At 48.4% G+C, this 22,506-nt stretch overlaps 1 protein-coding gene across 8 annotated transcripts in view; it reads right to left on the bottom strand.

Annotated features, from left to right (window-relative positions):
• The window catches only part of LOC121459150 (teneurin-4), a 667,715-nt gene that overhangs the window by 22,401 nt on the left and 622,808 nt on the right, over positions 1-22,506 (bottom strand). For all 8 annotated transcript variants that reach the window (XM_041669301.1, XM_041669124.1, XM_041669214.1 and 5 more), the window contains 3 exons: positions 18,320-18,552; positions 14,183-14,337; positions 7,743-8,620 (listed from right to left, as the gene is read on the bottom strand). In XM_041669301.1, the coding sequence (XP_041525235.1) occupies positions 7,743-8,620; positions 14,183-14,337; positions 18,320-18,552 (1,266 nt within the window). The remainder of the gene's footprint in view (positions 1-7,742; positions 8,621-14,182; positions 14,338-18,319; positions 18,553-22,506) is intronic.

The raw sequence follows: 22,506 nt of genomic DNA on the forward strand, positions 1-22,506 counted from the left end.
CCATGTGGCGGAAAGGATAGCCTTGCCTGTCTGCAGCCAGCATGGAAAGGCCTTGCTTCCTGCTAGAGTGTTTGGGGAGGCTGGGGTACGAGTCGGCTCCCTCCTGGGACCATGACTGAGCGCTGCAGGTCAAGACAGCTCTAGTCACACGGCCTGGATCCTGTCATCTGCCACCGCTGTGATGCAGGGGCACTGGCTCTCAGTTCATCCCTGCCTCAGCATCATTTGGGAAAGTCAGAAACGGTTGGAAAGTAACAAATAAATGAATACAGTGGGCATGGGGAGAAGAGACCATGGTTCATTCACACACTGCCTCCTGCAGGACTTGGCAGACGTGGGCACACAGTAGGTGCACGGTAAACTTCTGCTGGAAGCACAGATCTAGAAGCAACCGCTCTCATTAAGTTGTACTTCAGCCCTCTCCCCAGGCTTCTCCCCCGAGTGTTCATCTCCAAACAGAAGGCGGCTTTGCAGCAGGTGGACAATTGCAATTATTATGGAAGGTAGATTGTAATGCATAATTAAATCGAGCCAGAGGAAGATACAATGAAAAGGTCCTGTGCCTTCAAGATCTGGTTTTCATTTTACACGCCACAGCCCAAACCCAGTAATTTCCACTCTTCACATATTCCATTAGAAGGACTGAATGTCTTAATTCAATGAACATCAAATGGAACAGCCAATTTATAAATTTTGGTCTCCTAGTCATTAATTTCAGTGTCTCCCAGAGCTTGAGAAATGCCAATGGATTGAGAAATCGATCCCCCGGCCTCTTGATCAATACCTGCGATTATCCTATCCGAGTATTCTACCTTTCACATCGTGGGGAGAACTGGAGCCCCCCACGATCCGGGCCCTGAGCCCTCTGCCCTGTGGGCTGCCTCTGCACGACCCCATGGACCTGCTGAGAGTCACTGTGGCATGGGAGAGACACCAGGGAAAGACAGCTCCAGCTCCAAGTGGTTGCTTTGGGCGCCGGGTCTGTTTGGGTGATGTTGAGACATTGTCTTAATTCTGCTTATCATGGCTTTTGTTTGTTTGTTGATTTGGTGTGTTATTTTGAGACTGTGTCTGGTGTAGCCTAGGCTGGCTTTGAGCTGACTGTGCAGCTGGGGTGGGGGTGACCTTTCCGCCTCCACCTTTATCTGGTGTAGCCTAGGCTGGCTTTGAGCTGACTGTGCAGCTGGGGGGTGACCTCTCCGCCTCCACCTTACAGGTGACGGATGACAGGTGTGTGTCATCTCTCTGGCCTGACAGTCGTGCTTTCTATGACAGACACTCCCGAAGCACTGGTATGTTTTCTTCTATAAACAGGAGAGATGGAACAGTCTGAGCAGGGGTCCTGTCTCTACCCTTGACAGAGGTGAGCCTGGAGGCCCACACTCGGCTCTGTCTGACCACAGCCAGTAGTAACACAGGCAGGCTCATGGTGTAACTGTGGCAGCTATGCTTCCTTCGCCATGGCTGACCATACTAATGCTCATCTCACAAATACGCAGTAGACGTGAACTTCTGAACGTCTCAGCAGGGCCTTCCATATCCTAGGACTGTCCTCCGTGGAATGTTGGCCCCTGAAGGGAGGGATTCAGCTTGTCCTGGCTGAATGCCCACAACTTGGAGTACTTAATAAAGTGAATGAAGGTTGGCTACGTGACCCGACTCCTTCCTGTGTCTCTTTGAGCTTGCTCTTCTGAGCTTCCTTGGAGTCTCTGTGCTTCTGCTCCAAACATCCCATGCCCAGGTTGTGCTGGGGTGCTCTTCTGTTTGCAGAGGTTGATGGCTGCCTTTGAGTACAAGCCCAGCTAGTTCCTTTCAACATCTGGTGTGCTTCAGTTCAAATACACTAACAAACAGTCAGGGACTGTTTGTAAAACAGACACCCCCTTCTCTACTTCATTACTGTTCTGTGTTCTTGTCACTATTTTTGTTATCTTGTTTACCTGCCTCCTGACATTAGAATTTAAGATCCTTGAGGACAGGGGCCTTGTCGGTTTCTCAGTGCCTGGAAGAGACTGAGCATGGAGATTCTGCTCTGCGATGCTCACTGACTGAATAAGGGAATGCTGGCGATTTTTGTTGATTTTTTGGGGTCTGATTAAGAACCGTCATCTACTTTATATCCCCTTCTATATGAAGAAAGAAGAGCTTGTTAATGTTCCGAGTGCTTTTCAGGTGGTATCAAGCATCATGTTTATTAGCATCTTTCAGGGTAGGGATTGTTATTGTCGTCTTACGAATGACAGTGACGGAGGTCAGAGAGGATGATCGTCTTGCCTAAAAGGACACAGGTCATAGAAGGATGCAGATTCAAAATCAGGTCTGCTTGACCGTAAAGACTGTGTTTTTTTTTTTTTTTTTTTTTTTGGACAAACTTTCCATAAAAGTGATGCTGTTTCAGATAAGGAAAAAAAAAAAAACCTTTGTGTTCATCTCTTCTTTAAAGTGGGGAAATGGAATCCTGTTTGGAAGTCTCAAGTGGGTCAAGAGGTTCTGCTTGGCTCCGGCTGCAGCTCACTTTGCTGCAGAGCCAGGTCCCCGTTGGGAGGGGGGAGGTAAAGAGGGCCAGATGATTGGCTTGCCAGGGTTTCTTTTCCGCTGACTTTTCTTCACGCCAGTTTTCCGAAGCATCTTTACAGCATGGTGAAAGAAGACACATAAAAGATTCATGGAGCTGCTGCGAACTTGGCTTTCAGAAGAGGACCGTGAAAGGGTACCTTCACACGTGCTCCAAGGCTTTCTTCACACCATGGACTCCACTGCTAGCAGCTCGCTACGTGCAGCAAGTGGGGGTGGGGATATGCCAAGTTATCTCTGAGATACTTAACGTTTGCTGATCTTGACTTTTCGGTTGGATAACGAAGATGTTGATTTTCAAGGCTTTCATCTGTAATTGTCCTAAATACCAGTGTCACCAGCAAAGGATCTGGTCACTGTGCCGTTGGTAAAGAATTAGAGTTCAAAGCCAGCTATAACAGTAGTTCCCTCGGCTTCGAGTCACGGCAATGGATGACATCACATCACCGGGCATTCCTCAGGTCCTGTGTTCTGGCAGAGCCAGAGAACTTTCTGGGTTTTGCAGTCATGACTTACACTGAGTATTTACCGCAAGACTGAGTTCAAACAATGAATTCTAGCCTTCCGGATTCCTGAGATCCATAAGAGCTGCAGACTTTATAAGCTCACGGATGCTGTTCTAAGGCCAGGTGTCTCAGCATGGGACAGAACACTTAGGAGTCACGTCCAGCAGGGATGGAATCCTGGCTCTCCCTCTTCCATGGAACATGGAGCCAGTTGGTGACTGCGAGACCTGCCCTTTGACGTTCTTTGTTCCCTGAGAGGCTGGCGGCTTTAGATTGCACACTGGGCACCCTGCTGGTTTGCTTCATTGGGGTTAAGTCAGCGGTGGGCATGGGAAAGAGCTGAGATCAGGACATGGTTTCCTTCACTATCTCCTGTGGTCCCTTTCCCAGCTGGCCAACCACATCTTCTTTGGAGGGGTGTCTCTGACCGAGGCTACAGCTTCAGTGACTTGTCCTATGTCCCCCTTAGCCTGGAGGCTGGTAATGGCTGTTCATTCTTCTTAGTGCCCGTGGGTCTCAGCTCCTTGTTGTGATCCCTTATCTTTACCAGTCCCTCTAGATGCCTTCATCTAAACACATTTTTGGAATCACGTCTTAGTGGTCAGATATTAGTTTTACTTTCCTTTTTGCATTCCTGTCTTCTAGTTTGCAGGGTTTCTGGTGAGAATTTGCTGTGATTGTTTTTTTTTTTTTTATCATTTTTCCCCCTCCTATAAAATATCCCATCTTTCCCCCGTCTTTAGGCTGTCTTCAGAAAATTCCCCTTTCTCTACGTTTCAATAGTTTGAATGTGATATGCTTAGAAGTTTCCGCCTGTGTATGTGTGTGTGTGCATGCGTATTTGGCCTGTCACTCTCTGAGCGTCTTTGGACGGTGGCCCACTATTAATTATCAGTCATTATTCGCTCAAGCATTTCTTCTGCCTATTCTCTCTTTTCTCGACTTCTATGACATGCACATTTGGCCATTTGATATTCTCTCCTGGCTCCTGAACGCCCCGCTCCGTGGGTTTATCTTTTCTTCTTTGTGTGTCCGTCTGGGTAATTTCCATTGACCCAACTGTGTCACGCTGTCATCAAGAGCCCTGAGCCCATCAGAGGCATCCTTCATCTCTGTGGCCGTGGTTCTCAGTTTTAGCATTTCCATTTGATTCTTTTTTTCCCACATCTCAGCTGAAACCGTCCATCTGATCTTGCCCCGCGGCCCACCTTTTCCATTAGAGCTGTTAATGTAATTACAGTTGTTTTAAATTCCCTGAAAGGGGTTTTCAACATTGCTGTCATATCTGGATGTGGGGGTCTGATGGCTATGTTTTTTTTGCTTTCTCTCGTCTCTTTGCACTATCAGCTGGAAAACGTGACATCTTGTGTAACACAGAGGAGACAGAGGTGAGTGTGGGGGTGTGAGGTCATAGCCTTAGGAGTAGGGCTGGCTTCGAAGTTCACCGTATGGTTAGCCTTGGTGCATTGCAGGCACCAACTTCTCAGCAGTACCTTGATTGAGAAAATGCTTTGCCAGAGCTGTTATTTACTCTTTTTCCCTGCCTCTAAGTCACTGCCCCTTCAGCCTTGGGTTCTTCCTATGTACTGCCTTAGAGGGGTGTCTCCTTCCGTGTGCTGGCCTGCTCCCTATCCTTTCCTCTACCGTATTTGCTTGCTTTTGCTTCAAGATTTCAGGCAGTTGTGGTGGTAGGGGCGCATTCTCTATGGTTCTGACAGGGCTTCCGGGGAGGTGCCCGAGGGTGCCCGAGCTGTTCCGTGCTCCTGGTCTTCTTAGGTGGCAGTCCTGGACTGGAGACCCAGCCCCACCCTTCTCTCGGCAGCGGTTATTCCATCCTCCCCTCCTTTGTCTCCCATTGAGCTGAGTGGATTTTCACCAGTGTCTGAGGAGAATGTGCGGATGCCCTTTCCCCTTGCTCCTTATTGGGGATAGGGTGAGAAAGGCATGGGTGGAGTGGGCTGGTACTATGATTCCCCTTAGCAGCTGCTGGGCCCCTCCATCATGTCAATTGTGAGAGTGGGTTCCTTAAGATTTTCTGTATGTGTGTGTGCATGTGTGTGTGTGTGCGCACGCGCGTGTGCATGCATATATATGTAGAAACCCCTGTTGTAGTTTGCAGGGGTCAGGAGGATCATGAAGAAGACATGCACTTCCCACATTAATTTCTGCAGCTCTGGCTAAACTTCTACTCCAGTGTTTGGCCATGTCTACCCAGGCAAGCCAGAGCACAGACGTGGTCCTTTTCTGTGGGTTGAGTTCTTGGATTTGGGCCAGTTGCTTGCCCTGAGACCCCCGGGAAGGAATTTGAAGAAAACACATATATTTGTCTCTTGTCGGGCTTATTTTCATTGTAAAGTTGGGAAGGATGCTCTTTTTAGCTCTCATATCTCTCAGGCGCAGACCAAAAGCCAAGTATTTTATTTGAACTGTATGAATTGAATTCTGCGTCCCGCCAGGTGCACCGATAATGCCGGAGCCAGGATCTGCATCTAGTATTCTCACGGCAGCGTGTGTGCCTTCTTTATCTCCCTTCCCCTCCTGAGTCAACATTTCATTCATAAAATATTTACTAAGCACCTATGAGGTGGCAAGCCCTAAACTTGAAGCAGAAATGAATTTAAAGAATTAGTAAGGAACCCACATATTTACTGCTGGTGTAGTTATAAGAGGAGCTGTCATGGGCACTGTGGGAGGCTGGAGCCACTTTCTCCTACAGGACATGGGGGAGTTTGTGGCTTATTCCCACCCAGAGAGTCAACTTTGGAACTAGCCTCATTCTGTCAGCTTCCTTGCTTGCTTCTCTTCTGGAGACAGGGTCTCACTATGTAGCACAGCTCTGGCTTGGAACTCACTGTGCATGTAGCCCAGGCTGCCTCAGCTTCATGAATGCCAGGAGATGCAGAGCTGCAGGAGGAGCACCCACTATGCTCTGGCTTTATACCGACTGCATGACTCGAAGCTTATCATGCACTTTCTTTGAGCCTGGTGTGTTCATAGGTGAAAGGAACACGCAGATGGTAATTCTTACTGACTGGGGAGACCCTTGTCAATGCATTTCTGTGTCAGGCCCAGGGGCTTGCAAACTCGAGGTGCTGTACAGATATTGGGGGAAAGGGTCTGACACACAGCAGTGATGTGTTTGCATTCAGTTTGGGATTTGATAAAGGGAGTGACCTTGGGAACTAATTGCGTGAACAGATTTGCTCTGACAAAGAAACCCCTGTATTGGCTAAATAATGTATAAGGGGTTTCTACCAGGCAATGGGGGAAATTGAATTATTTAGTGTATTTCCATTTCAATGAGCTAATCAAGATAATTGCTATTTTCCTGGATCTTTGTCTTTTTTTTTTTTTTTTTGCAATTAACAAGGCCCCTGTTTGGAGAAAGGAATTTAGCTGGTGAACTTTGTATATGGGGCTATGACATTTTTTTTAGTATAAATTATATTTAAAAATCAATTATAGCCCCCTCCCAACACGGGGTCCACTGTAGTGTTCTTGCTCTATTACAGCCTGCAAACTAGTCTCCCTCAGTCTCCGCCTTTGTAAAGGAGAAAATACTACCTGTCGCCCCCGCTGCCGTGAGGATTAGCTCAATGACTCGGTTTCTAGCACAGAGCTGATGTTCAACAAGACCAAGTTCTCTGCCAGCTCCCACGGCCTGTCTCATGCTGACATATTCTGCAGGCTCAGTTGTCTCAAACATGACAAAGAAGAGAAACTTAAAAAAAAATCTCATATTGAAAAAGAGATGTTACAAGACCCATTCATTAAAACAGCACATCCGTCGTCTACATGTATGTGAGGTGAATAATTTGCCTGGGACTGTCGTGAGCTGCACTTCTGCCCCTCTGGCCGCACTGCTTTGAGATGCCTATCTCGTATGGAGAGGAGGAAGCAGGTACTTGAAGTGAACACCGTATTACACCCGAAAGTAGAGCACAAATGCATCACTGCGGTGAGGAGGGAGACAGTCAGAGCACACCCATTGCTTACAGAAGCCCATAAACAAATGCTCAAAATCATTTGGTTCATTTAGGGGTGAAGGGCTCTGTGTCCCCACTCCTGGAAGTTAATTCTGTAGCACAGCATGACCTACAACTGTTACCATTCCTTGATGACCTTGACTTCCTAAAAGAAAGGCCAGGCGATGTTTATATGTTTGAGAAGGGAGAGTGTAATGAATGCCCTAAGTTCATCCAAAATTAAAAAAAAAAATGGAACCTCAATTATGTAGAAAATTCATTCATTTGGGGCGTTCCCTTTATCCTTACCTTCCTGTTTATATGAAAATATTAACACATGAAGTAGTTTAGGTTGACATCATGTTGCTGTGGTCTACTGTATCCATTTTACAGGTATGGAAAGTGACACCTAGTGAGATTAAGGCCATGGTAGAGCTGGGATTGAAGGCCATGTCTATGAGTCCAAACCATTTCCCTTTTAGGATAAATCATTCAGAACATGACCGTGCATAATCTACCATTTCCCTTTTAGGATAAATTACTCAGAGCACGACCATGCAGAACAAACCATCACCAGTAAGGGTCTTCAGTCCCAATCTGAATTAAAAGGAAATCCATAAAAAGTACATTCCCCCAAATCATTCATCTTCACTCTTACAGTGCATCCCATAGAACACAGCCCCATCTTGATACTTACTCGTAAAACGTAGTCCACCCGTTTTCATTGCTCTTGGTCGCCAAGAGGCCGGAGTTGCCATGGTACGTCATCATAGCCAGCTCGTGTCCTTGCGTGGTGACGCTTCTGAGTGCACTGTTGGTGCCCATGGTCACCCAGTAGACCTGGCCATCTGGGACTACCAGCCAGAGGGGCATTCCGGTAGAATCCCGGCGGACGTTCACCATGTTGCCGTTGTTGTCGGTGATGTGTGTGATGTCACCGTCCCCTGTGTAGGTGAAGTTGTACAGGTAGTCTCCCGTTGGCAGGCTCTGGGTGTACAGATGTTTACCGCTGGTGTCAAAGAGGTACAGCTCCTGGTCGATGGGGGAGGACAGCTCGTACATGTTCTGGGTGTTGAGGAAAGGCTTGTTCTTCCGGATGAATCGGATCCGGATGTTTCCAAGGTCAGCCACGTAGAGCTCCCCGTCAGCACACACAGCCAAGGAAGAGGGGGTGTTCAGCTTGGCATCCTTGGCGTAGCCATCATCGCCAGAGAAGCAATCACAGTTGGCATCGTTTTTACAGTCGCAGCCGCTGGGGGCACCGGCGACCAAGGAGATCTCACCGCTCGTGGTGACCTGCCTGATGCGGTTGATCTTTTTCTCATCTGTCTCGGCGATGTACAGGACCCCGTTGTGCGAGACAGCTAAAGCCGTGGCTGACTCCAGGGTGGCGTGGATGGCCACCTTGCTCAGCAGGAAGTGGTCGATGCCAGGGACCTGGCAGTGCATGGGCCTCCCGGCGACAATGCGCACCTGGTGGTTTTCGGAGATTTGCAGGACCACGTTGTTGTCAAGGACGTAGAGGGAGTTGTCCATTGGGTTGATGGCTAAGTCCGTGGGCCACTCCAGGCGAACCTGACAATGAAGACATGGACACTCAAATGACGCCAGGACGCTCACTAATCATCACCCCCAAACTCCCAATAACCCACGACTGTGTCCCAAGGGTGTTTATATTCAGTTTGATCCAGCAGGGCAGAAACAGAAGAAGGGGCCCACAGCCTCGAGATGTAGACTCTGGAGTCGGACAGGCTTAGTTCTGAACCTAGACCCATCCACTCATGACCTTTGGCAGGTTACTTTGCTTTTCTTAGCTTCAAAATTCATATTGGGAGAATAGGGGTGACCACTGTACCTCCTGACACACAGTAAGTGCTCGGACTCGTATGATGGATAATGGATGCAGGAGGGAGAAGAGGATGGGAGTCTGGAGGCTGACATGGGAGTTGCTTGGGGGGTTTCAAAAGATCTCCATGAGATGCTGACATGGCTCACGCATGAAGGTGACTAACACAAAGTTAGGCTTGGGGGATGTAAAGCCAGAACATCCATGCCCATCTGACACAGGATTCTAGACTAGTGGTTTTCAATTTTGGCCCCCTATTTGTGCTATCGACCAAGATTGTAGGAAATGTTCTGAGCAGTCAGATCAGTCGGGTCCTTGGTGTAGCTGGCCTGCGCACTGGGGTTGTTTAAAAGTGACTTCCTAGGTGATTATTTCTTGAGCTGGGAACCATATCTGGGTTCTTCTCTTAAAGGGAAATAATCAGACCAGCAGTGCTGGTTGGCACCCCCTTGCAGCTGGTCAGAAACGCAGAATGACAAGCTTGCCCACACCTACTGAATCTGAACCAATCCCTGAGGACCGAGTTCACACTGGAGCTCAGCAAAGACTGATTGACATGGGGGAGGGGGTGTCTCTAGGACTTCAGAGAGCAGGTCATATAGAAGGGATTAATGAGACTTGTAGTGGGACATAGGCTCAGAGCCTGGAGACTCACATTGAGTCAGTCTCTCTCTCTCTCTCTCTCTCTCTCTCTCTCTCTCTCTCCACCCCCCCCCCCCCAGGCTGGAGCCTCGAGTGGGTGCCTAGGTGACTGCAGCCATCAGGGTTTGGGGTGAGCAGTTTTACTCCAAGGACTGTTGCATGTATCACACTGGGAAGGGCTGGCCAAGGGAAGCCCTTGGCCAATAATGTCCCCAAGAGGCCCAGCCACGCTGCACGAATTCTGGAAATATTGACCTGTGCTTCTTGCAGCTGGCTTTCCAGCTCTACCTGAAGACCCATCATTTTGAAATTCCTGGGCTTCCTGCAAGCCCTTGACAATCAATGTTCTGATTCGGGGCTTATTCAAACAATGTGAATAATGTAATTAGAAAGTCTCTCTTCTAGGAATTTTCTCTTGCATGCTAGTAGTGTTTATAGTGGTTTCTTTTTCTTCTTTTTTTTTCTTTTTTAAGACAGGGTTTCTCTGTGTAGCTTTGGAGCCTGTCCTCGAACTATCTCTTATAGATCAAGCTGGTCTCGAACTCACAGAGCTCCGCCTGTCTCTACCTCCCTAGGAGTGTGCCACCACCACCCAACTTTTCTTTTCTTTTCTTTTTTGCTTAAATCATGGCCATTTTAATAATGGCAACAAAACAAAACAACAAAAACCCCAAACCAAACAGAACCAACTCAGGTGCCCAAAAAACAAGAACTAGCTAAATAATGATAGCACATTTACTTGGCTTGTAATTTAGAAACCTGTGAATAATCTTTTCCCATGATGCTGTAGGTCAATGGTTCTCAGCCTTCCTAGTGCTGCAACCCTCCCTTGTAGTTCTTTATGCTGCGTTCACCCCTCAACCATAGAATTACTTTGTTGCTACTTCATAACTTCATGTTGCTACTGTTACGAATTGAAATTTGGATATCTGACATGCAGGATATTTGATGTGTGACCTCGAAGGGGTCACAACCCACAGGGTGAGCGGTACTGCTCTCTCTAGGTGGCTATGGCATGAAGTGGGGGAAGTGTTTGCTTACCTGCTAAATAGAAAGAGCAGACTACAGAGCTACAGGAATAGACGGAAACCAGCTAGGGGAAATGCAGAAGTTACTTTACAGACAAAGAGGAGGTATAAAGCTCAAAGGAAACATACCAACATATTAACCATTCTGGGATCAAGGATGATGCCAGTATTCTTTTTACTTTAATTTTTTTTTTAAAAAAGTTGCTACAGTGTCTATGTGGTTGTCGGCAAATGTAAAACAACAATACCAAAATAAAAACCAAAAAAACAACCAAGCAAACAACAATAAAACCTCTAAACCAGTTTGTGAGTTTGCCTCTCTCTGTCCCCTTAGCTTAGAGTCCTTCTCAGGATGGGTCAAAAAGTCTCTTGCTCCTCACTGGCCCCAGCCCCTGTCTGCAGAGCAGGAGAGCTACAGACCCCGCAGAGCAATTGCCCCCGCCTCCCATCCAGTGCTCTCTGGGGCATGGTCCTGCCAGCTTTCAGCTACATCAAGAACACACAGTTTGCTTTAAAGTGACAGGAGACTTTTCAATTTCCTAAAACCCATTCCTTGTCAACACTGGCCGCTAAATATTTTATGCCCTCTGGTCCTGTGGCACCTTGGGGACTTCCTTGCAGAGACCTTTCTGCCTGTCGTTATGATGAAAAGATGGGTGGGGGGGGGAGGAGTAGAGGCGGGGCGGGGGACAGAAGAAAGGAACAGGCAAGCAGAGCAGTTTAGCATTTTCTGTGTTTATGTGACCGTGTGCCTGGGAAAGGGGATCCCTGCTCTCAGCTGCTCTGGGCTCTGACGGACTGGACCAGACCCCATGTGTTCCCCTCTCTCCTCTGGCTAATGATAATGCCGCCACAGCTTCAATCCCCATCACCAAAATGTTAGGCCTGAACCTCAGAGCTCCTGCGGCCCTCAGGAGCCTATGTTCAAGGGACCTGGGGTGGAGGGAGCTCCCTTTCCCAGCTGTCCTGGGCACTCTGCATCTCCATCAAGATGTCTCGAGGCCACTGCTTTGCCACAGAGCGATGAGCGTATGCAAATGTGTTGTCACAGGAATAACTCAGTGAATGTCTACAAACGGTGCGCAGGGAAGGAGGGATGGCGCAGGGCACCTCACTTCCTGTTCCCCTCCACAGTCACTAATGGGTCAGGTCACCTCACTCAAGTTTCTGAGACCCCGAACTTCTTTTCCCATATCAGAGCAATCAACATTATCCAGAGGAGCTGTGGCGAATGAGAACATAGAGAGGGAAGTTCTTTATAGAGTTTCGTGGAATATTTACATCCTATTACCAGCTGGTGGCCCTGTGCTAGGCAATTATGTTCACGATCTCTTTAGAAAGATTCATTCCCCATCCTTGATGAAACCCAGGGCAGGGCTCTGTTTATAAAGGCATTTCCTTTCGCTCAGCCTCAGTTTCCCTCATTCTATCCCAGGGATGATGGTGACAAATAAAGGAGAAAAGAGAAGCTGTACTCAGCTCATTTCCAGCAGAGTGAGTACCCGGCACATGGTAAGTTCTCATTTTGGCTCTACCGTATGGAGCGGTGGTGATTCTACCTGGGTAGCTGAGAATCAGCCTCCAGGCCTGTGGTGTCTGCTTGTCTACCGCATGCCCTCCCGCAGCGTGTCTCCTCCCACATTCCATGCCTATCTGCTCTGTAGGCTTTGGTCATGGTTTCTGTGGCTCTCCTTCTTGGTCCCCACAGGAAAGCCAGCGAGCTGGGTGTTGTCACTAGAGGGGTCCCTGAAAACAAATGCCGCCTCCCATATGTGTGTGTAAAAACAGATGCCCGTGTTAAGAAAAAAAAATCCAGTTCCTACATTCAGACAAAGGCAGCAAGGACCAGGAGTAGAGATTTTACTCCGTGATTTCTCAGGATGTGGCTTTTCTGTTTTTCTCCCCTTCAACATGCCAGCTGCCTTCCAGAGCTTTTGGTGTGAGTGCCGGGCAGTGCCTGTATCTAAATCTAAACAACCTTCCGGTGTGTGGATTGAAAATGTTTGGGCACCCTGTGCTGGCTGGTTGAGGGCCCATTTAGAGAGGCGAAAATACTTGTCTGCACATCCTTAGGTTTTGGCGGCTTCCTTCTGGGTAATTCTAGCTTGCTCACAGACTGGAGAGAGAAACTCTCAAGCCAGCAGGGCGAAGCCTGCCAAATTGCAAAGACAGTGGCAGGGAACAGATTCTTCTCTGGAAGGCATCATCGTGGAAGCTGGCACACGGACACTGCACCAGCATTGGGCTGGGAGGGGATGTGGGTGCTGGGACTGCCAATGGTGTGGTCACGGGGCTTGGAGAAGGTGTTCAGAGATGGGTGTTAATAACAGAGGAAGGCACGGCAAGCCAGGCTGGGAGAGGCCACCATCAGCTTCTTTATATTCCCTAGGCTCCGATAATGTTAGCAGGATGGTTGCTCACCAATTGAACTCAAGCCAAGCTCTGATCCAGGGCCTGGCAGTAAAGAACCTGGCCCTTGCCAAATCATCAGAGGATATACTGGATAACCAGTCACCATTGGGATTCCTGATGTCTACCTTCTGAGGCCCAAATCCCTATAGTATGAGGTTCTTCTCTCAGTGGCTATAGGCCATTCTTCCTATCTCAGCTCCCTCCAAAGTGCCCTCTGCTTTGGCATTCAATCCTCCAATGTTTTTGAGGGTCTCATGTATCTCAGGCTGACTTTGAATGTAAGCTAAAAATGAGTTTGAACTTTGGTTCTCCAACCTTATGTCTCAGAAGTGGGATTACAGGAGTGTGCCACCATATCTAACTTACATGGACCTAGGGATTGAACTTGGGGCCTTGTGAATGCCAAGCAAGCAATATTCTATCAACTGAGCTGCATCCCCAGATTTCCAGTGTCCTTTGACCACACGAGGCCTGGTAACATCTTTGCATATACCATCTCTGTTTTTTTTTTTTTTTTTTTTTTTTTTTTTTTGTCATCCTGCAAATCCCTGGTCCAAACCTGGTACCCACACCCCCTCTTTACTGAAAGTGGATGCTACGATACTTTCCAATCATTACATCTCAAGTGATGAGCATTGTTGATCCCATGCTGTGCTGATGTCAATCACTTCGGTATATGGTTAGGAGAAATGAGGTTCAAAAGATCTCACAAACTCATACACGCACCAGAGCTTGGGGTAGCTAGGGACCTGTTGAGTGGTACAGCTAGGGTTTAGCCAGCTGTCCCACAAATACGGGCTGGGCTCTGACGGTATACCAGGCACCTTGGTTAAGTAGAGGAGACGGCAGGCTGAATTCCTGTCCTCGTGCAGCTTATGGTCCAGAAAATAAACAGGTGTCTGTCTGTACATGGTGTCAAAGAGGAGGTTCAGGGCTATGAGTTTAGGTCCACCCTGGTCCGCTGGCCCTGGAAGGATTCTATCACTGTCCTCTGAGTACCGAATCCAGCCACATACTTGTTAGACCTAATGGTGAACTCTCAGGGCAGTTAGGCTGGTGTAGTTTCTTCCTTGTCTTTGAACTCTGGGAACTCAGCACAGGCCCTGAACCAAGTAAGACCCATTTAAAGGCAAGAGGAGTTGTCATCTGGTGACAGATGATAGGAAAGACACACAGCACACAGGGTCCCAGCACACAAAGTCTTCTCACCTGAGAAATATCCATGACAGAGTCGCAGCTGAGGGGCCTGGCGGAGGTGAGGTCATTGGAGCCCAGCAAGGTGGAGATGATCCCGTTCTGATCGACACGTCGGATCATTGTGCCATCCACGAAGTAAATGAGCCCAAACTTGTCCACTGTAATTCCTAGGGTGGAGAAGGCCAGGCAGGGGTCAGCACTGGAGATGAGAAGGAGCCGTGCAGTAGACAGCTTTGGGATCTGGCATCTTCTCCCATCCAGCTCTCTGTCCCTCTGCAAGGGTCTCGTACACGGAGGTCAGCACCAGAGCACTGAGCTACACCCCAGTCCCTTCAGCTCCCTTTTGTTATTTACCATGTCGTTTATCACTTAGGTTTGTTTACTTTTAAATTTTAAGAAAAAGAATCTAAAATTGTTATTATTTCTTTCAGACAGGACGTCCTATAGCCCAGGTTGGTCTTGAGTTCCAGATATAGAGAAGATGGAACTTTGGAACTCCTGTCTCTACCTTCCAAGACTGCTGGGATTATATAGCATGACCAGTGTTATGCAGGGCTGGGGCTTGAACCTAGGGCTCTGTGTGCTTGAGGCAAGCTCTCTATCAACTGAGCTACATCCCCGGCCCCTCCAGCCCCCTCCACAGATGAACAGGGTGCAGTGACGGTGTCAAGGCTTTGAGTGTCCCATGAGCGAGGGATTAAAATCTAGTGTCCCAGACCTCAGGTTCTGGCTTCCCGCTTTGCTGCCACAAGAGAGGTTTCTTCTTTCACTTGGCTACTAACAGAAACGTCAAGGAAGACCTTTGCCAGCCTCCCTGGAAATTATTTAAAGGAACCTCTTTCTGAAGTCCTGCAAACACAGTCATGGATCTCGTGTGTGTGTGTGTCCAGGCTGTCACTCAGCACCCTCCCTTTCACCTGACCACCCTTCCCAGGTCTCTGTGACCAAGTCACTGGAGCGCCTGGCATCTGTTTTCTTACTTGTTAGATCAAAGGGCTGTTTGCAGCCCGCATTTCTGCCTCAGGCCTGCCTGAGAACTTCTAAGGAGCCTGTGGCACCCCAGCAGGCTGCTTGAGATCTCACATGAGGTTTGCGTTCCCGAAGGACACCCTGGGTGATGGTAACGATGGTACAAAACCGTCAGAAGGTCACTCAGGAGTTGGCTCCTTCTGGCCAGGGATTCATTTCATAGTCACCTGGAGAGCTTCTACTTGGCCTCACATCTGGCAACACCACTCAGGAGATGGCAGGGACAATGGCTCATGTGTGCATCCAAAGTTCCTGGGCGGCATCTGCCACCCATGTAGACAGTGAGGGGAGATGGGTTTTGAAATGGAGGCACAGGTCTGGGTCAGAACCACATGCAGTACCGTGGGAAATGACAGACCCAGGAGGGCAGTGGTGACATAAAGGGTGATTGGCTCTGTTTTCTTTTGGCCAGCCAATGTGAGGAGGGGTTAGAGGAGGCCTTGGGAGAGGGCAGGGTGAGCTCTGAGGCTCCTGATTTTGTGATTTCCCTCCTGACTCTTGGGTCTCCTCGTGGCTGTATGGGATGACAGCTTCTGACTGGAGACCAAGGAGAGACCTCAGTTGGTAAAGTGAAGACCTTCTAGTATCGGAACCCAAGCCCCACGGCCCTGGTGAGCCATCCCTGTGTTCCTCTTCACACACACACACACACACACACACACACACACACACACACACAGTTGGAGGCACAACTGACTTGGAATTGCTAGTTCCCAATATTCATCAGTGACCATTGTGACCGGGAACCAGCAGCCAATACTGTGTGCTTCCAGGGCCTAGGTGGGCTCTCAGGTCCTTGTGTCTCTTCCAGGCCGGCAGGATGGGTTAAGGCCTCCAGGGGTATCTGAGTGACGGCCAGAATGCTCATCCCATCCCTCTGTAAAGGTCTGGGAGGCTGGAAGAGGACTCGACACCCATGTGCAGACAGCTTCAGGGCTGGAAGCCTTTGCTGTGGTCCTGCCTGGAATGGCAATTAATTTCCTTCCTTCGGCAGCGGGGCATGAGTCTGCTTGTCTGCCTGGCTATGCCCCGTCTCTCCCTTCCCTCTGCCAGGACTGATGAGCGCTCCACGAACAATTGGGTTTCTTGTTTACGAAGTCAGCCGCACAGGCTAATAGAAGTGATCTGTCCCCTGATTAATTACTTCATATTTTTCTCCTTTTGTTGTGCTAAATAGACGGACATCTTTCCTCCTCCCTGTTGCGATGTGACTGCGGATTGCTGCATCCCTGTCACTCCTATCTGGCCTAATTACAGGCTTTCGGGCAATGGTGCCACCACTCCATCTGGGTGGGTGAGGGAGGGGACTGCAGGCGTTCAGAACAACGGAGAAACGCCAGGAGAGGAGAAAAACCTCTCGGCAAGAAACCGTTTCAATTCTGAGAGACTAGGGTGCTGCATCTGACAGGGTAAGATTTGGAAAGATGGAACTTTCCTGCTTATTTACAAACCGGGAAACTGAGGTTGGAAAGGGTAGAAGACTCTGCTGAGAGCCGTCTAGTATCAGAGAAGAATCTTGTGCAAACCTGGGCCTGTTCTCTGCTGCTTACTCCTTACTAAGAAGTCTCAACTAAGAGGGAATTTAACCGTTGATGACACAATACTTCCCCTGCAGTTGTCACCTGACTATTCCATTAGTTAGGGAGACAACCTGTCATGATGCTATCCCGGCGCATCTGCGTGATTACATAACACACTATAATGGCAGTAATGGGGATCTCCTCTGCTGTTATGTTTCCTGTGCACCCAGCTGTCCCTAGTAGACATTTATATTCCTGACATTTAAGTTGGATTATGACCTTGTAATAAGGAGACAAATGAGGTTCAGAGAGGTTCAACAACTCCCCCGACATCACACAGTTACTGGACGTGTGTTACTGGACGGCAAAGCCTGAATTTGCATACTCGAGTTTTCTGAAGTCTACTGCTTTGATTTGAAACCAGACCTTGAAACCTGGTGCTCCTTAACAATGTAACCATTTCTAACAGTTTTACAGGGGGCATGTGAAATGTATCAACTTTGACCCCGGAACAGTCTTAGGAGGTAGGCACAGAGGGTATTATTACCCTCATTTTCCTGAGTGGGCCTGAGGGTCTAGAGGCTGGAAGTTTCTGGCTATCTTGTTTGCAACATCTTAAAAGCTCTTCTGGAGGACGCTCGCTGGCAATGATGGTGTCTCTCCTGTCAGGCCTCCTGAGTCTCCAGGCATACAGGTCTCTCAGCTTAGAGCCCCAAACATAGCCCTTCCTTCTTACATCTCAGGGCCTGTGTCTCCTTGCTCCTATCAGAGTACTTCCCATCCAAGATTCATTTATTCTGCTCCAGTGAGCTTTGCGGTGTCCCACAAAGCTCTGCGCACTTGTTAAATCATTGAAAACTGGAGAATTAGAGACTGAGTCTACGTCCATGCAAGGAAGGCACAGGACAGTGCCTTCGTGTGGCAGTAACTGAGAAAGCCTGCAAGGGATGGGGCATCGGTGTGTAAGAACCCAACGCGGCTGCGAAAAATGAGTAGCCAGGAGGCTGCTTACTGTCCTGGAGAAGTCACGTTGTGTCGTTTAGACAAAAGCAGCCTACTGGATAGTGTGCTTGATGTGGTTTCTTCTTCTTTGACTGCACTGACTAGTGTGCACAGACATTCAGAAAAAAAGACGAGCACAGACAGGCATTGTTAACCGGGGTGGATTCCGGCAGGTGGAATTACCACAGTTCCCCTGTGCACTCTCTGTCTCCGAGGCCTCTTGTTGATGATTGCCTATTATATACATAATAAATATCATATAATCTATTTATACATGTATATTATATAATATATAATTGTAACATTATATATTACAGTACCCAGAACCCATGTTAGAAAACAATAATCCAGCAGTGGGAACATGTCCTAGTATATCTATATACACACACATATATATATATTCAGTCAAATATATATTATAATTGTGACATTAATATTATATAATATATTTGACTGAATATATGTATATGTATATATATGTATATATATATGTGTGTATATATATACATATATATGTATATATACACACACACACACACACATATATATATATATTCAACACCAAACAGATGGTATGGTTTTAAATGTGAGGCCTTACCCCTGGGATTAGTGAGCGTGGCTTCTGTGGCTTTCCCGCCATCTCCGCAGCGAGTGTCATCAAAGGGGAGACACTGGTCCCCAGTCCCCGCCACCACCTCGGAGTTCTTGACCAGGTCCTTCACCACTGTGGTGGACTTGATCCTGAAGACCCGCCGGCTGTTGGTGTCAGACAGGAAGACGGCCCCGCTCATGGGGTCTGTAGCCAGGTAGTATTTGTGTGCTGGGCTGTGGCTGCAAGAGAAGGCAGGGCTAGGGTGAGCGCTTTTCTTCTCTCCATCATTAGCTAGAAATGGCCGTACCACCCTGAGCGTGCCAGACCTCATTTGACCTCAGAAACTAAGAAGGGTTGGGCCTGCTTAGTACTCGGATGGCGGATCTACGACATGAACCCCCAACCAATTTGATTCTAGGAAAGATGCTCTTATGGGGATGTTGTCTTTATTGCTTGTCACCTGAGAGCTCTGCCTAACGATCCCCCCCCCACCCCCACCCCATTCAGTTACAAATGCAAAATCACTTGCCTGGCCTGGGGACACCGCTCAGTTGGTAAAGTGCTTGCCTGGCAAGTGCCAGGACTTGAGTTCAGTACCCAGAACCCATGTTAGAAAACAATAATCCAGCGGTGGGAGCATGTCCTAGTAATCACAGTGTTTAGGAGGCAGGGACAGGCAACTCCTGGGCTCAGTGGCCAGCTAGCCTGCACTCCTTGGTGAGCTCCAGGCCACTGAGAGACTGACAACAAAGAGAAGGTTCTATGGTGCCCGGGAACCACCCAAGCTTGTCCTTTGCTTTCTACATGCATGTACACATATCTGATGCCTACCTGCACATACATGTGCCCTCACACCGTGCATGCATACATACATATACCAAAAAACCCCAGCAGGCCTCTTGATGGCTAATGCCTCAATCAAACGCTGAGCTCATGCTTTCTTTTCTTCTTTTATGTGTATTTGTGTTTTGCCTATGTGGATGTATGTCAACCTGTGTGTGCAGTGCCCTCAGAAGCCAGAAGAGGGCATCAGATCCCCTGGAATGCGAATCACAGACTGCTGTGAGCTGCCATGTGGGAGCTGGAAATTGAACCCAATCCTCTGGAAGCGCAGCAGGTATTCTTAATAACTGAGCCATCCCTCTAGTCCTAGCATGTTTCCTTAAAAAGATTATCAATGAAGTTTTTCACAGGAGATGGCTAATTCAAGATAGGAACATGCAGGCACATGGCTTTAAACAACAACCCAGGAGTTTAAAACAAGTCTTTCTCTCAAGATTTTTTTATTTGTTTGTTTTTTTGTTTTTAGAGACAGGCTTTCTCTGTAGCTTTGGAGCCTGTCCTGGAACTAGCTCTTGTAGACCAGGCTGGCCTTGAACTCACAGAGATCCACCTGCCTCTACCTCCCGAGTGCTGGGATTAAAGACATGCGCCACCACTGCCTGGCTTCTCTCTAAGATTTTTACAAGCGGTTTCCAGTTCCATCTTGGGACCAACAGGTAAGATGCTGACTAGACCTGCCTCCTGCCAGTGTCCACCCCATTTTCTGTTGCTCCCCATGATAGACTTAATCGGGAGCCCAGGTGTCTCTCCACTGCAGTCAGCCATACATGGGATGCAGGATCAGTTTCTAATCTGCAGGGAACTTCAGGAGAAAGAAACAGAGCAGGCGTGGTGCTGATGGGGTCCTGTTTCTGGAAGAAAGTCACAAAAACTGGACTCTGGTAACAGGAAAGCCAGACCATGCAGACACAAAAGGGATGCGGCATCCTAGCCAGAGGCTGGGAAAAGTGTTCAGGGTATGAAGCCAGCTCAGTCTCCATTTCGAGGTGGGCCCTGAAACTTGGGTGTGTCATGCGGCCCTTGGACCTCCTGCTTCCTTCAGCTAGAAGAGGGGAGGGTTAGTGCTTGCTTATAAACTGGGAACATGCTTATGAAACCACGTGTGTCAAATGTGCAGTGACACACAGCACACAGGAGATGACATAGGCTTCTCCCACAGGCCTAGATCCTGCTGCTCAGTAGCCCTGATTACAGCTTCCTTCAAGCCTAGTGTGCATGGGTTCTGGGCTTGCCACGGGGAGTGCACTGTGACGTCAGCTTTCAGCTCTTTTGTGTAGTTTAACTACTCACTGGTCCCCCAAACTACATCTCAATATTGTACATTTATCAAGCAGAGAGATTAATCCCAGGTCCTTTGGGAAAACTTTTCATTTTACAAGCGGGCTCTCTTACCGCTTTCTTCCCGAGTTCCACTAATAAGACATGCTGTTCTGGGTGGCATTTCCTCTCCAGCCCCTACTACTCTCCCATTGTCTCTCTGTGAATGAGGGCAGCATCCTCTTCCTGCCCAGGTCTTCTTTAGTTGACCCACATCCCACCAGGTCATTACCATGTCTCACCGTGTATGACTCTCCTCCCATGTATCAGAGGAAGCCCGGGTCTCCAAACCTGATGCGCCTCAGGCTTCTCTCACAGACTTCCCGTCCTAGGAACACCCACAGCAGGCCCCTCAGTGTGTCTGACCCTGCCTGCATCCACTCTTCCTCCCTGTGCCCCTTTGCCACTTACTCTCCAGGCGCCCACTCAGGGACCTTTCCTGGCAAACTTCCCTGGTCGTTTTCTCGTGTGCCCTAGGGTTCATGCTAGTTAACAACTCACGAAACACGAGGCCATGACTATTTATACGTCTTCCATTCTACCCAACCGTGCTCAAAGGGGAAATTCTCTTCTGCAGGCCCAGTGCTCGACACGCAGCTTCCCAGCCCCCCACAGCAGCTTGTCCTCAGTAGACGACATGGCCATGCGCGGCTTCTTTAGGTGGGGTTTGCATTGAAATCACTTAGCTTTCCTTTTACTTCCCGTGGGGTTGGTGAAATAGCCCAGACATCCTGTTTATCTTGAGACGTCCCCCTGGGACTTAGAAGGTGGCACAGAATTAATCTTCCCAGACAACCCTGATCCTGGCTTAATAAAAACGCAGTGACCTTAGATCCTGCTTTGTCACGCTGGAGCATCCTGGGCTCCCAGCTTCCCTGTGACAGCCAGGAGGCAGGGGGACTATTTCATTTCTGTGTGCATCACTCTTGATAAACGGCTACTATCTACCTTGGCAGGAAGAGGACCCCGAGGGAGGCTGGTGGAGGCCCTGTCCACTTAGATTAGCCCCTTGAGTTTCCAGCTCACATGGCCCTGCAGTCCTGGAGAAGTGTCATCTGTGTGGAGCTTCTCAAATGGGTGAATTCCGGGAGAAGGCGGCCTTGGCAGCATTATTCCAGAGTCTTTAAAAGCTATGGTTGCATTATTTATGCTTATCTTGTGGTCAGCATAGAAGAAAATGCTTGCTCTGGATGGAGAAGGTGAAGGTTTAACTGGCGAAGTCAATGAAATGTTGTGTCTCCTTCAGCTGTCCAATGGTCAGGTCTCTGCTCTGCCCACATACTGGCCTTTAGAGACATACATACATACATACATACATATATGCATGCATATATACATGCATGAATACACACACACACACACACACACACACACACACACACACACACGATGGTTGTTTGTTTTGAGGCAGGGGCTCATTTATCCCAGGCTAAACATCAAACTCATCATATAAATAAAGATATCCCTTAACTCAGCATCAAATTCGCCATGTAGCTGAGGCTATCCCTAAACTCGGGATTGTCCTGCCCTGCCTCCCAAATGCTAGGATTATAGCTGTGTACCACCAAACTGGCTGTATTTGGTGATGGGGATAAAACCCAGGGCTTTGTGTGAGCACTCTCTCAAATGAACTACCTCCCTAGCCTCACATTTCTTCCTCATGCCAGCCAGCACTGGTACCTGCACCGTGTCTGTGGCTCCCACCGGGCCTTCCCTGAGACTGCAGCCCCGGCAGCCTGTGGAACAGAGCTGGGGAGCTGATCACATACTCGGCGCAGGGGTGGCTTGAGGTGGTATTCTTGCTGATTGGCAGGCCAAGTAAGGAGGAGGCAAACCTCTCCTATCAGTAGAATGCCCTGCCAAGAGTCGGTCCTTGAGTACACAGATGTGCACTGTAGGTCAAAGGGTAGGATTAGGTTGTGCTTTGTTTTCTGATAAAGTGTTTTTACACGTTATATAACGGCAAAAGTTATTCCCATAATAAACAGGCTTCTTGTTTAGATTAACTAGGGCACAAAGCTCTTGAAATAATT

This window comes from Microtus oregoni, unplaced genomic scaffold, assembly GCF_018167655.1.
Source record: "Microtus oregoni isolate MIOR12 unplaced genomic scaffold, Mior012 000000F_ref0000247, whole genome shotgun sequence".
Lineage (NCBI taxonomy): Eukaryota > Metazoa > Chordata > Mammalia > Rodentia > Cricetidae > Microtus > Microtus oregoni.